A 14,451-nucleotide genomic window follows, 5' to 3' on the forward strand; every position below is an offset into this window, starting at 1 on the left:
TCCTCTAACCGGCAGTTTTGCCGCCAAATGGCACTGCAGGTAACGCGTTATGACCCGGGGCCCTCTGAACCGAGTGGTTTTGCCGCCAAATGGCACCACAGATAGCGTTATGGCCAGAGCCGATACGCTCCTTAATGGCGTTAAATCCTGATATGAATCAATAGGATATGATCGATTGGGCACAAAACTCTCTGTTAGCTAAGATGGATTTAAATTTGCCCTTAGACAAACATTCAACCCCGGTCTACAAGGATCCCTTGGACGAAGCAACCATGGCTGCCGACAAGGATCCTTCTGTCAGGTTGGGTCGACTACCTCCTCTGACTAAGTAGACCAGGACCACGATGGCTCGGGATGACGGAACCATGGGATCTTGATTGGGTCTATCATCCATTCCCCCACCATCCGCTTTAAGTGCACGATGGTGAAATTCTATTTTTAAATATCAATTTCTAAATCTCCAAATCTTTCAATAATCCAGTCTCCAAATTCCAAACCCATTGCTGCTACTATATGCCAGATACCACGTATATTCTGAAAAAACTAATTATAATTAATTATATTTTAATATACAATTAATTATATTAATTTAAATTAATTATAAATAAATCATTTTAATTTATAATTTCTAATAAACTAATTATAATTAATATTATAATTAATTTATCTTAATTATAAATCAAAATAAGATTAAACCTAATCTTATTAAACATAGAGTTTAACTCTCTTAAACTCTCTGTTTAAGAGATTTGGCCGAAGAAACGGGCGTGAGGGAGAGCCACCTTCAAAGCCAGCGAGCTCGTGTTGTTGCTTCCGATCAAAATGGTGTAACTTCCTGTTCAACAGGAAGGGAAAGTCGGAGACGGAGCGAAGCTGAGCAACAGGGAGGAAGGTCGGTCAAGGGCAAGGGCGTCGGCTTGCACAGGTAAGGAGGATGATCTCTCCCTCTCTCTCTCTCTCTCCGCTTCTCTGAACTGAAGGAATCGGGAGGGAGACAAGGGTCGGAGGCGACGGGAGGCTGGATTGGCGTCGGAGACTTGCGTGGAATGTGCGAATGGGAGAAAGGGATTCGGCTGTTGGCTGTGAGATGTCGGGACTGGAGGCTTGCTACTTCGGTGGAGATGAAGACGTTGGGTGAAGAAGCCGGCGGGAGGAGAGCTGGCAGCGGCTTGGGGTCGAGAGCTTTGCGTGTGTGGAGTCGGGCGTGGAGAGGGAGTAGCAACTGGAGCTCACTTGCGTGGAGGCTTGTGGGAGAAGAGCGTCGTGGGAGAGGAAGTGTCGTGGGAGAGCAATGGCATCGGAAGAGCAGCGACTGGGGCTCGATCGCGTGTGAAGGCAGAGAGTGGGGTCGTGTGGAAGCAGCGACGGAAGCAGAGCCCTAAAGGCTTCGCTTGTTGGGCTTTTAACGACGCGAGGAAGGAGAGCATCGAGGAGCTTTCGCAAGATTTAGGCAAAAATCCCGAAACGGTGACGAATGTACAAGGATTTTGACGGGATTTCCTACCGGTTTCGTGAATATGAGGTTTGGTCTGATTTAATTTTTTTTTGTTTCTTTTGTGCATTACACAGAGGTCAACAGTACGCTTGGAATACACTTTTCCATACCTCATGTTATCTATAATAGCTTTGTCCTCAATTTCTCTGGATTTGATTTTAGGTTTTCGTGGATTGATTTGGGTGGAGCTAGAAGGTCAAGAGATACAATCTTACTTTCCTCATCTTCCTTAATTTCAGTCTCCACCTGAAGATGAGGTTTGGTGAAATAAGATTTCTTTTCATCAAATATAACGTCAACAGATACAAGAGTTTTCTTGGTGGAGGGATAATAACACATACACTTTTTGGGTGGATGAATATCCAACAAAGATACATCTGAGTGCTTTTAGATTTAATTTTTCTCTATTCTGGCTATGAATGTGAACATAGGTAGTGCACCCAAAGATTCTAGTTGTAAGGTTATTATGGATTCGAAAGTCGGGGTAAAAAGAGGATAGAATATCATTGGTGTTCTTAGTCCCAAGGTTTTTGAATGTAATTGATTTATGAGATTTGTGGCAATCATAAGGGTTTCCTCCTAGTAGGATTTTGGTACATTGTGGTGGAATAAAGGTGCACGAGTGAAGGCTAGAAGGTGATCATTTTTTCTTTCTTCAATCACGTTTTGTTGTGGGGTGTGAATATAATAAGACTCACGAATGATACCTTCTTTTTAAGAGTAGAAGGATATGGTTTGGTTAAAGTAATCTTTAACATTGTCTGAACGAAATTTTCTTATTTTTATCCCGAATTAGTTCTGGAGCATGGTATGAAAAATGGGGATGATAGTGCTAACATCGGATTTATTTTTAAGGAGAAAGATCCAAGAGCCTTAAGTGCAGTCATCAATAAAGGATACAAACCATCGGGCTTCTGAGATGTTAGGAATTTTTTAGGTCCCCAAATATCACTATGAATAAGATAAAAGGGAGGATAAAAGGGAGTATTACATCTCTCATGTTTGTTTGGAAAAGAATCTCGTTTATGCTTGGCTAACTCATAGGCTCCACCTTGACCTTAATTTCAAAGATCTGGGTAGCATCCCGAGCCTTTGAGAAGGTTTGCTTGGCGACATCCCATATGTCATTTGCAGTAGATAGGAACATAAAAGTATCACTAATTTCTTGAGTCTTGGAATTTCACAACCATGACATAATCATGGAGTCCGCTTCATCCCATGCCCAAAAACTAGGATCTCCTTCCTTTGGTCCTACCCCAAGAAGGTTATTTAGCTTTTCTTTCCCTTTCAAGTTGGTCTTCACAAATTGAGACAACTTCAAATAATTCTTCCCATTTAAGTGATAGGAATGTTACAGGTTTTGGAGATCTCCTCTTCCTTGGTGCATCATAGAGTCCTCCATTTAATTAAAGCTTTGGGAGGAATTTGCTTCAGACATTGCGGAGGCAAATAATAGCGATGAAGGCTATATCAAGCAGGGCAGCAATGAAGGCTGCATTGGTTATAGGTAGTATAACAACAAGGGAAGGATGGCAATGAAGGCATGGCAATACAAAAAACTCAAAATTCCAGCAATGGCAATGAAGGCTTCGATACCATGTTAAATTCAGAGAACTGGAGAGGGAAAAGGCTTAATTTTATTGCACAAAAGTTTCCCTATTTATTGATCTATACAGGATATCTTAATAAAGAAACAAATAATTATAAAATCATGCATAATTGCTCTAATATAATCCTTCCTAAATCAGCCAACTAAATATGGAAGGAGATCGGCATGATCCAGGTGAGCTTCCCACGGATTCCCATCCTAGGCGTGGGATTAAAATGCCAAGGTGCGGCTGGGATCTAACAGGTGAGCCTCCTACGGATTTCCATCCTAGCCGTGGGATCAAAATGCTAAGGGACGACTAGGATTTAACACATCTAGTAATAATTGAGTTGGAATATTTTTATGCAAACATCTTTGATTCCTACATACATATCACACCAATATGTAACAATTGAGATTTAACGATTTGATTCATGCCTTACTAAACTAACTAGTTCTCGCACATAATAGAAAGAACTCAAAGTGTTTTCATCTAGTTATATAAGCAGATAATGTTTCCTCTGAAATTAGTTGTATAAGTTTAATTTAGAGAAAGTCTGGGGGATGGACATGGACAGTGCCTTTGTTTGTGTAAGAAATCACTTCTAGCCTAACCTACATAATCATTTATTAATCAATATAATTAGTGCATGTGTACAACAACAACAACATCAAGCCTTTATTCTACTACGTGGGGTCGGCTACATGAATCCTTTTGCTCCATTGTGTCCTATTAAAAGTCAAATTCTCGTTTAAATCTAATAAAGAAAGATCATTCCTAATATTTTCTAACCAAGTCTTTTTAGGTCTTCCTCTACCTTTCTTAACATAAGTCAAATCTAATACCTCTACTCTCCTAACCGGGTTATCGAAAGGCCGCCGTTTTATGCGACCAAACCATCTAAGACGACTCTCTCTAATCTTATCTTCTACTGGAGCTACTCCAACCTTTTCACGTATATGCTCATTTTGTATCCTATCTCTAAGGGTAAAACCACTCATCCACCTTAGCATCCTCATCTCTACCACACTTAACTTAGTATTATGCTTCTCTTTTAATTAGTGCATGTGTGAATTTTTAAATTTACTCAAGTCAAATATGTTATATCTTAGTCAACCATATTTAGATTGTACAATTATTTTAGTCAAGTCTTTCTTTTGAGCAACAACAATATCAAGCCTTTATCCCACTAAGTCTTTCTTTTGAGGTTAGCACAAAATTATCCTTTTTCATTCTTATGCAAAAAAATCATATTATTTTCTCAAAATACAACAAAAAATTCACTCAATGTACTTATAGATTGAAGAAGCTTTACATTTGTGTTGGAAAGTATGGGTAGTTCAATAATTTAAGAACTTGACCTCCGAAACATTCTAATTTTCTATTTTTTTGCGGACTCAATTCCTGCTTAGGTGTCATTTGGGTCTGAATTGAGTAACCGTGCACCAACATTTGATATGGACCTTTCTGATTTCCTTGACGCTGACCAACCCATATCATATGAGAAGGCTTACAGATACTTTGCACAAGATCAATCACAGAAGTAGGTCACCTATTTCTTTCAACTAGTAAATGCTTATTATTATGTTACTCATCTTTGTACATGTGTGTTCTACTTAAGGTGGGCAGCATATGTTGCTGGGACGATTCTTGTCTTGATGACAGAGCTTGGAGTTCACGTCACAGATAGTATCTGCATACTGGTAATAGTATTTTTATTTTTCATCATCAATGAGTTGTAGATGTGACAAAATATATTTTCTTAATGTATTAGAGCTACAGGTACATCTGACAAAAATTTTTAGGTAAAAACCAACTTTTTGAAGAAAAAAATTTAAATATTTCTATAAAATTATGTCAATATCTAAAAAATATTGCATCTTGTAATTTACTAATTTTAATCAACTGCTTTAAAAAAGTTTTGATATTATTTTGAAGTCAAGAGAGCAACTTGCATTACCTATTTGCTTTTTGTTCAAAGCATTAAATGGACTTGATTTCTTATGTTGGTTAGCTGAAATTCTATATCTCATTGTGCACTAAGATGCCCTGCAAAATGCATACTTAAAATTTGGCTTTATCACATGCCATTTTATGGTTGGATTTAAAGAGTTAAAATGAACAGAAATGGGTTTAGCGAGAGCAATGATGCTGCTCTGAACATTAACTGTATTATTGTAGCTAGTTTTACCACCATATTGGATAATACAATAATACAATTCAATATTCATCGCCTGCGAATATTCTATGTGCTTTGTTGGATAGGACTGCAAAATTTCAATTTGCAAGCTCTGAAGTCACTTTATTTATATAGGTTCTTCATCTCATTTTAGTCACCGTGCAAATCAGATGTCAACCTAAGTGTTCCCTGAGCCTGAGTGTAGGGTAGGGTCTATTGATAGAATATGTAGTAACCCTTTTTGGATGGGCCACCCAATGAAAACTTTGGAGATGATATCCCTGATTTAATGCTATGTCATGCAATAAAAGATCACACCCCTAGAGAACAAGTTGATTTGGAGTGCTAGAGTCACCTACTTTGAGGGCCTTGGGAACAAGTTATCGAAAAGCTACAATCATATTAATATCTAGTAACGTAACCTACCATTTTGCTACCTTTTGAAATTTTGTGTAGATTGAAGGATTGGTGACTCCCACCACTTCTTAATGTGGACATCCCTTAGTGGCTTCCTACATGATCTTGTATGGTGGATTAATTGGTCACGAGAGAAATGTAGAATTGTAAATGAACCGAGTGTTCTACAAGCTGCTCATGGCTCAGTTCAATAAGTGCTCGATCATATTCGTTTGATTAACTAATTGAATAAGTTTGATAATAAATTCTCGGTTATTAAATGAATAAGCTTGAGCAGCTTGTTGCTTGACTTGTTTATGATCGTAAATAGTATCATTTAAAATTTGTGAAGAAGCTTAATTGAAAAGATTGGAGTAGCTCCAGTGGCAGATAAGATTAGAGAGAGTCGGCCTAAGATGGTTTGGTCACATAAAACATCAGTCTTCTGTTGACCTGCTAGGAGAGTAGATGTATTGGCCTATGTTAAGAAAATAAAAGTAGATCTTAAACTAATTGGTTAGAAAGTTTTAGAAATGACCTTTTTTTTCATTAGATTTAAATGAGAATTTGACGCTTAATAGTACACAATAGAGAAAAAAGATTAATGTGCCGACCTCACATAGTGGGATAAAGGCTTGGGTTGTTATTGTTGTTTTAATTATTGTCAATTCATATACTAAATTTTGATGATATTTTAATTCATAATCAAACAAAAATAAAAGTTTAACAATATAAATGCTTCTGATTTTAAGTTTTTATATTATTCATATTATTGTAATGTTTCTAGTTTATATAGTTTTATTATTTATATATTATTTTTTTAATTTACATTATTTATGTATTATCTAAATATTGTTTATGTATTTAATTCCTTTGTCTAATTATGTTTTCCGATTGAATGGAAGCAACCATGCAACAAGCAAACCAAGAAAAACTTGTCTTAGTTTCCCTGCCTATTTTTACTCTCACATCAGTTGGGCACGTAAAGCAAATAGTCTTTATATAGTTTGAAGGAGAAAGTTTTGTTGCCTAGCTTTGTTGCGTGAGCTTGTAGCCATGTAGGCAATAGAATTCAGGCAATGTGGATCATGCTTTTATGAACTTTATTTAAAAAAAAAAAACTAATAAATTTTTTAAATGTTTAATAAGATTAACTTAAAAATTATAAAATAAAAATTTCAATTTTTAATCTCAAAAGCTTGGCTTCCCTAAAAGAGCTTAGCTCAATAAACCACAAGTTCAGCTCTATAGGCTTACTCTATAAGCCTAAATGCGCTCGGCTCTCAAACGAAGTTTAAATCAAGCTTGAACAAGAATGAATTTAAACAAACAAAGCTTGAAAATTATCTTAGAAGCTCGATCTGACCTTGAACAGATTTTTGGTAAATGAGCGCAAGCTCGAACAACCTGTTGCTCGGCTCACCTCAATTCATTTGTAGCCTTAGAAAAATAGTACCTAATCAAATTATTAGAACCCGTGCTATATTATTGGGGGAAGTTTCACCAATCTTAGATCCTAGAGAAACGTGGACAAAGAAGGCATGAGGCTAACAAATGAGATACTTTATGTACCTTAGTAAGAGGCCCAATATAAATGCTAGGGAGTTACAAAACTCAAGGTGCACATTTACTGACTTCTCTGATATTCTTACCTAACAAACTCTTACCTTCTGATAACTATGGTCCCTAACGAGCTCAAGTCGAAATGGCCCTTGATCCTTCACTAGATGAGTCTTCTAGATAAGCAAGGCCTGAGGTTCCCAAGTGAGATACTTTACATCCCTTAGTAGGAGGTCCAACATAAATGCTAGGGAGTAACAAAAACACATGGGACACTTGTACTGAATTTTTTCACATTCTCACCAAAAAAACTTTTACCTTCTCTAAGCATGGTCACAATAATTCACCTTTTTATCATGTGTGACGTGGGTTATTTATTGGCAGATAGTTTTTTTCAACCTATTCTGCATCTCATGGCTTATTTTAATATGTTTAACAGGTTTCTTCTGCTGTTCCCGAAGGCAAGGGTGTTTCTTCTTCTGCTGCAGTGGAGGTTGCTACGATGCAAGCAGTTGCAGCTTCTCTGGGTTGTTTTTCTTTATCACACCATTACACAACTATATACATCACCAGCACGGTTAACAATCCGCTGTTCTTTAATAAATTATGGTTGATATCAGACGCTTAAGATTATGGCTCAAATCTTGCAAATCATAGGCTGACATGTTAGTTTAAGAAGTGGGTTAGGAAGCATGCCATCCTATTAGCGCACCTGAATCAGCCGAAGTATAAGTACCTAAATTAACGTTAAAAGGCTAGGAAAGGAAGCTTTTGACAAAGCTTTCATGGTTAGAAGTCTTAGGCTTCGTTTGATTCTTCCTCTCCTTTTGTAAAATGTACTTTTTTAAACAAGGTTAAGGAAATAGAGTTTTCTAACGGAGAAGTAAATATGAAAAAGCTTCTCAAAACAGTAGAAAAATGAAGTTCCCTAAAAAACTTTTTTATAGAAGCATCTCATTCCAAACAGCGACCAAAAAATAATTTCTCTGTTTCTAAACAGAAAAGGAAAAAAAATGCTGAAACAAACGAGGCCTTAATTGTAACCTAAACTAACATATTGCCACCATGCAGCTCTTAATGTTAATGAATATCAAGAAAGTAATTGAAAATCAAGATCATAATTGTTCAGTTAAGGACATGGAAATTTACATTCTTGTATTGTGTATTGCAATAGTTGAGATGCAATCTTCATTTCATCTTTTGTTTCAAAGCTCTGATGATGTAGTTACTTTTCTTGATTCAGGTCTAGAAATTGCTCCGAGGGACCTGGCTTTGCTCTGTCAAAAGGCAATGTTATATACAATCTTACTCTAGTAGTTTTCCAGTGTGCAATAGAAACATAAGTATGATATTTTCATCTCACTGGTTAGAAATTATTTTTCAGGTCGAAAATCACATCGTTGGGGCTCCCTGTGGAGTAATGGATCAAATGACTTCAGCTTGTGGAGAAGCCAACAAATTGCTTGCTATGGTTTGCCAGGTTCTTTATCCTAGTCCTGAACACTGTTTCTTATGTAAATTATCAATTTTCCTTTGTCATGTTTGGAATGCTTCTTTATAGCCTGCAGAGGTAAAGGAACTGGTCACTATTCCAAACCACATGCGTTTTTGGGGTGTAGATTCTGGAATACGCCACAGGTTTGTTTTATTCTTTCAAGGTACAAAATTTCACTAGAAAACGTAGAAACAAATTGTTGGTCTCATGATGTATATTTTTGGAATGGTTCTGCTGTTTTGCTTTTTCCATTTTTTCAAGTACCTACTAAGGACATAATTTGCTACGTTGTTGTACGAAAGAGAGAGAGAAGTGATACCATTTTGTTTGTTTGATTGATTAATAAAAAGTGTGAATTTACTTCTGCCTCAGAAAATGATACATAGCTTTTTACCATTTGACACTGTCTAATACTCACGAAAGACGATTAAAAAAGTTAATGCGATACTCAGATCTTTGCAAAATGCTAATGCCACTAACACATCTAAGCTCATACATTCATGCTCTTACTATGATTGATTATATAATATATTTATGTATATACAGTATAATTATTCACATAATATGACAACATAATAAAAAATTATACTGTATATACATAAATATGTTGTGATATAGTCTTGTATTTTTTATGTATATATATTATTATAATAATTATATGTATTATTCACATAATACCACAACATAATAAAAAATTTATATGTATTATATTTTATATTTTTTTATTGTAATATATAATATATAAATATGTACATAATAAATTATCTAAATATATCATGCTATGAGAATTATAATTTGTTAATATATACATTATATATAAATTTACCTTTGTGGTTTGTAGACTTGCATAGAAGATTTGGGGAACTTGGTTTCTTATTGTAAGGTTGCCAGACAGGTGAAAGTGCTCAATTGAAAGCATAGGCTCGAACATTCATGCAATATTATCACTAAACATAAGCATCATTCCTCTTTATGATTAAGATTCTCCTATACACATCATCTATGCTTTGACATTTGCACTAAAAATTTGGAACTAAATAAGTTTCCTCCTAAGATTTTTATGCCCGCCCTTCAATCTCTAAAGAAATGGTCCATTCATCTTATGATAGCAAAACAATGGAATTTGATTATAGAATTCTAAAAGTGTACTCCTCTCCGTCCTTTAGTGAAAAACAAATTATCATGATGTTTTGCAACTTGATAATTCTGTGATAGACCAGTCCCTAGACCGGTCCAGGGCCGGTCTAGATTTACAGGAGGAACAGGGGAAGTTCCGCCCCCATCTCTGCCACCCCTTGATAATGGGGTCTACAAGCTTAATTAGGGGGAATTAAGGGGGGATTTATGAGGGAAAATTCAAATAGAAGGGGTTGTGTGGGCTCCGAAAATCCGTGCCCCAGCCTCTTCGCGATCTCTTTCTTCTTTTTTCTGGTCATCAAGGAGAGTTTTAAATAGTAAGTTCCGATGCGAATTTTTAGAAGGCATATTGGGTTTTGAATAAGACATTACCCAAAGATTTTGACATCATTTATGAGGACTTTATGATCTGAGTTCAGGTTTCCTATAGGCGCAAATCCCTATAATTAATTACCCCTCCCGATAATGAGAGATAACTTTCGATTAAAGCTAGTTTTCAAATGGATACATAGTATCTACATATACATACGATCCAACGTATAGTAATAGTATGATTTGGAATTTGAAATTTTAATATTTAAAATTAGAATTTCACTACCTTGCACTTAAAGCGGATGGTAGGGGGAATAATAATGAACTCGATCAAGATCCCATTGTTCTATCATTCCGAATCATCATGGTATCTGGTCTACTTAGTTAGAGGAGTAGTCGACCCAATTTGACAGAAGAGTCCTTGTCGGCAGTCATAAGATGTTTCATCCAAAGGTACCTTGTAGACCTAGTGTGAATATTTATCTAAGGGGAAAAATTTGAATCCACCTTAACTAACAGAGGGTTTTATGTCCTATTGATCATATCCTATTGATTCATTACTCAAAAATTTGAAACGGTTAGGGAACATATGGGCTCTGACCATGACCGTAATTTAATGGTTTCATTTGGCGGCAAAATCACCCGGTCAGAGGTTTCCGGTCATAATCGTTTACCTGTGATGTCATTTAACAGCAAAACTACCGATTAGAGGACACACGTCCTTACAGGAAAGAGACGGATTGAAAATGAATCCTAATGATATTCTCAACTAGACATTTACTCTTTGTAAGCTGAAGTGATTTTCATATCTTTCTACCTCGGCAAACTGTTGCGGAGGGTGGATGAGTATTTTTGCTTTAAGTATTTTGGTGATTTACTTTAATTTTAAATATTGACATCATTGAATATATTTTATTGAAATTTGGAGGCATTTTTGAATTTGTTTTGGTCCCCTTTGGTTGAGATTTTATGTCAACACGTCCATAATTTGGGTATTTATGGGCTATTTAACTTTATCGATTGAACCTTGTCGACTTTGTCTACTTTTCAACATAGGGTCGTGTTCGTCATCGGCTTTATATATTTATTAGTGAATTTTTTCTTGTAATAGGCCTTGAAGATCTAACATGAACGTATAAAATAAATATCCCGGTCGATACCGCACCCATATATTTATTTAACAGTGTTTTATTTAGAAGCTTATAGACGTCTTCTGTCCGCTTATATGAGTGTTGCAGATCCGGTGGTGTGGTGCTGCGCTAGGCTTCATTTGTCATGTATTAAGTTATTGACGATGCAATTTAGCTTATTTCTTTTACTGCATTTCGCTACTTTCTTCATCGTTTAGTCCACAGAGGTATACTTCTGCCTGCAAATACACTACATGATTCTTCAAGGACTTCCACCTATCGTTTGCAAGTGAACTGATTTATCTGGCGTGGTGACCTGGGCTGCAAATTTACTATTTCGGTCTACCAATGGTTCGCAATCTTTATTACAGATTCCATGCTTCTGCTTACAGGTGAATCGTAGTGTTGCGCTACGTGCCGCTCTCTACTTCTTGCAAACGAGTTGTCGTACACTGACGAATTTCCTACAATTGCTTGTAGATGCTTGCATTCATCACAAGCTCATTACTTTTGCCTACAAGCAGTGTATCGTTCTCATTGCAGCCTCCTTACTTATGCTTGCAGAGGATTTGAAATACATTCACTATCATTGCTTGTAGGTAGGATCGCTATATGCATTACAAGCCTTCCTCTATTACCTGCGGGTGAGCTATGTTGAATGCAGATCTTCTAATGTTACCCGTAGGCATTCTCATTTACTATAGTTCTTCCTATATTTGCTTGTAGATAGTATATGATGAGTCTTTTACCATCGCTTGTTAACAAGATATTGTATTCTCCGTTACCCTTCTAACACTGTTTATGGGCAAGTCATTGTATGCATCAGCAGCCTTCAGTTGTCACTTGCGGGCAAGCTGCATCTTCTAATAGCATCCGCAAGTGTGACTTCTATACATGCTACAAATTTGCATGTTTTGCCATAGACCTACTTCTGTAACCCATAAGCGAGTTGTTGTGTGCATGAAGAAATCTTTACATCAGTTTATAGGAGCTTGTATACATTTCGGATTTATCGTGCTTGTTTGTGCATAGTACGTTGTGTGTAGCTATGCTTCCAAAGGGGATCAATCTTATTCATCATACATTACCTCTTATTACTTGCAGAGGCCCGATATGTTTGCTTGCAAAATAATGTTGGTTGTAGGTGAATTGTGTTCATTGCACTCATCTCCTTTTGTTTTGTCCATAAGTTAATCGATAGGAGTATCAATTGTTGTTTTTTCTAAGTGGATTATGCTATTCATTGAATGTCTCATATTAGCATTTGTAATTGAAAATTCATTCCCCATGTGGTTTCATTAACCATCACTCATCCCTTATTGACGTTCACTGCTTATTAATTTTCAATACTTGATAGGTTTACTTGCATGTGAATTATGTCTGCAAATCTTCCACCACGAGTCCCCTTCGAATTTGTCATTTAGTCTTTGCATTTTTGTTATGATTGTGCATTTGTTGATTTAATGTTCAGTTCATTGTTATTTGAATTGAGTTTTGTTCCCTGCAATTTTGTTTAAGTTCGGTCCCTTGTTCACTAAAAAAATTCAGCAGCCTCCTGGCATCTTCCCCGTTTAGGATAAATTTTGGGAGTTAGGTATTCCCACTACGCTAGAGAAAAGCGTATATGATAGACGTCAGACGATATCGTTGTTGTGATATTCAATCCCACCACGCTAGAGAAAAGCGTATATGGATCTTTAGGGGTGCATGTTTGAAATGCACAATTCTTTCCCTACAGACATGATGACACATACACAGGTACTTAAAGTTGTCCCCGCCACGCTAAAGAAAAGAATGTACAGAGAATACCCGCATTGTCGTAAGCTACACACCGTATTCCCTCCCACCACGCTAGTGAAAAGCATGTATAGATGATTTTTCGGTGCACTGCAAATGTCAGAAATAAGATATTTGAGTTTGGAAGTCATTATACCTTGACGAGCGTGGTCGGCGGCGGCAGTGTTGGGACAACGATGAGCACAAAAAATATAGAAATGCACAAAATCTCTTCTTCCCCTCTTTTTTCCTTTTTCTTTTCCCTTTTTTTTTTTGAACTTTTCTTTTTTTACTAAATAATAAAAACAAAAATACTAATATTAATAATAATATGAATAATATTATTAATATTAATAGTTAGTAATAGCGGCTAGGGATAATAATTAATGATAATGATGATATGGGGGTTGGTTTGGTGGGTTGTGGGTGCTATTTGGAGTGGGCTGATTTTAATGGGATGATGGACTACTATAAATAGAGCTGTGAGGAAGTGTTATGTTTTGTGGTGTTCAGCTATAGCGAGGAGAAGGGCTATGCTATTTATAGCAAAATACTAGACAACAGAGAAATCAGCCCAATACAGTGACTCTAGGGCTGTATGGAGAGGCTGTGGCTGAGTTGGTTTCACGTAAAAGCTAAGGGTAGAAAGCTTGCGGCCTGGTTTAGAAGAATATGATAGAGGGAATCAGAGCTCAATCAGGATTGGTTGTTGTGATTGAGCTCTCAGTAGATTCCTCTTCAACTCATCCAACGCCCTGTCCCTCTCCTCCAAGTATTCCTCGACTGAAGGAACTGGAGTGCTACTATGCCCAAAGTGCACCAAGTGAGGTGGATCCCTCCCGTACAACACCTTGAATGACATCATTTGAGAAGCAGAATAATAAGAGGTGTTATACTAATACTCAGCCCATGATAACCACCTTGCCCATAACTTGGGTGTCTCTGATGCAAAGCACCTGAGGTAAGTGATACGCCCTAGGGTTTCACCAATTCGATTTTGCCCTAATTTCTCTTAAATGAGCATGAGAGGAACAAAACAAGATCAAAAGCAAAGATTTTCCACGGTAAAATCCTTAGAGTTGTGCACTTTGATGATTTTCGGATTATGGCACAAACCCTCCAAAACTTTGAAGGAAAACTCTCAAAATTAGAGCACAATCATAAAAAAGAGAAGGGAATCCATTTAGTATTGAAAGGGAAGGAACGGGCTCGCCGGTGCGGCGCTTGTTCCGGCTGTTTCCGCGCGCCGCTGGGTAGCCCGCCCTCCCTCTGCCGGTCGGCGTCGGCAGTGGCCCGCATCAGTAAGTCTCCAAGCTCCTATTGAACACTTCTATTTATCCACTTGTCTGTGGGTGGTAGGGTGCTCCTATTCAATTCTGTCC

At 37.0% G+C, this 14,451-nt stretch overlaps 1 protein-coding gene across 2 annotated transcripts in view; it reads left to right on the top strand.

Annotated features, from left to right (window-relative positions):
• LOC110106273 (L-arabinokinase) overlaps positions 1–14,451 on the top strand; it is a 59,768-nt gene that overhangs the window by 34,566 nt on the left and 10,751 nt on the right. For both annotated transcript variants that reach the window (XM_020836107.2, XM_020836106.2), the window contains exons 19-24: positions 4,497–4,627; positions 4,706–4,787; positions 7,659–7,746; positions 8,463–8,506; positions 8,604–8,699; positions 8,781–8,857. In XM_020836107.2, the coding sequence (XP_020691766.1) occupies positions 4,497–4,627; positions 4,706–4,787; positions 7,659–7,746; positions 8,463–8,506; positions 8,604–8,699; positions 8,781–8,857 (518 nt within the window). The remainder of the gene's footprint in view (positions 1–4,496; positions 4,628–4,705; positions 4,788–7,658; positions 7,747–8,462; positions 8,507–8,603; positions 8,700–8,780; positions 8,858–14,451) is intronic.

Source organism: Dendrobium catenatum, unplaced genomic scaffold (genome assembly GCF_001605985.2).
Source record: "Dendrobium catenatum unplaced genomic scaffold, ASM160598v2 fragScaff_scaffold_1021, whole genome shotgun sequence".
NCBI lineage: Eukaryota > Viridiplantae > Streptophyta > Magnoliopsida > Asparagales > Orchidaceae > Dendrobium > Dendrobium catenatum.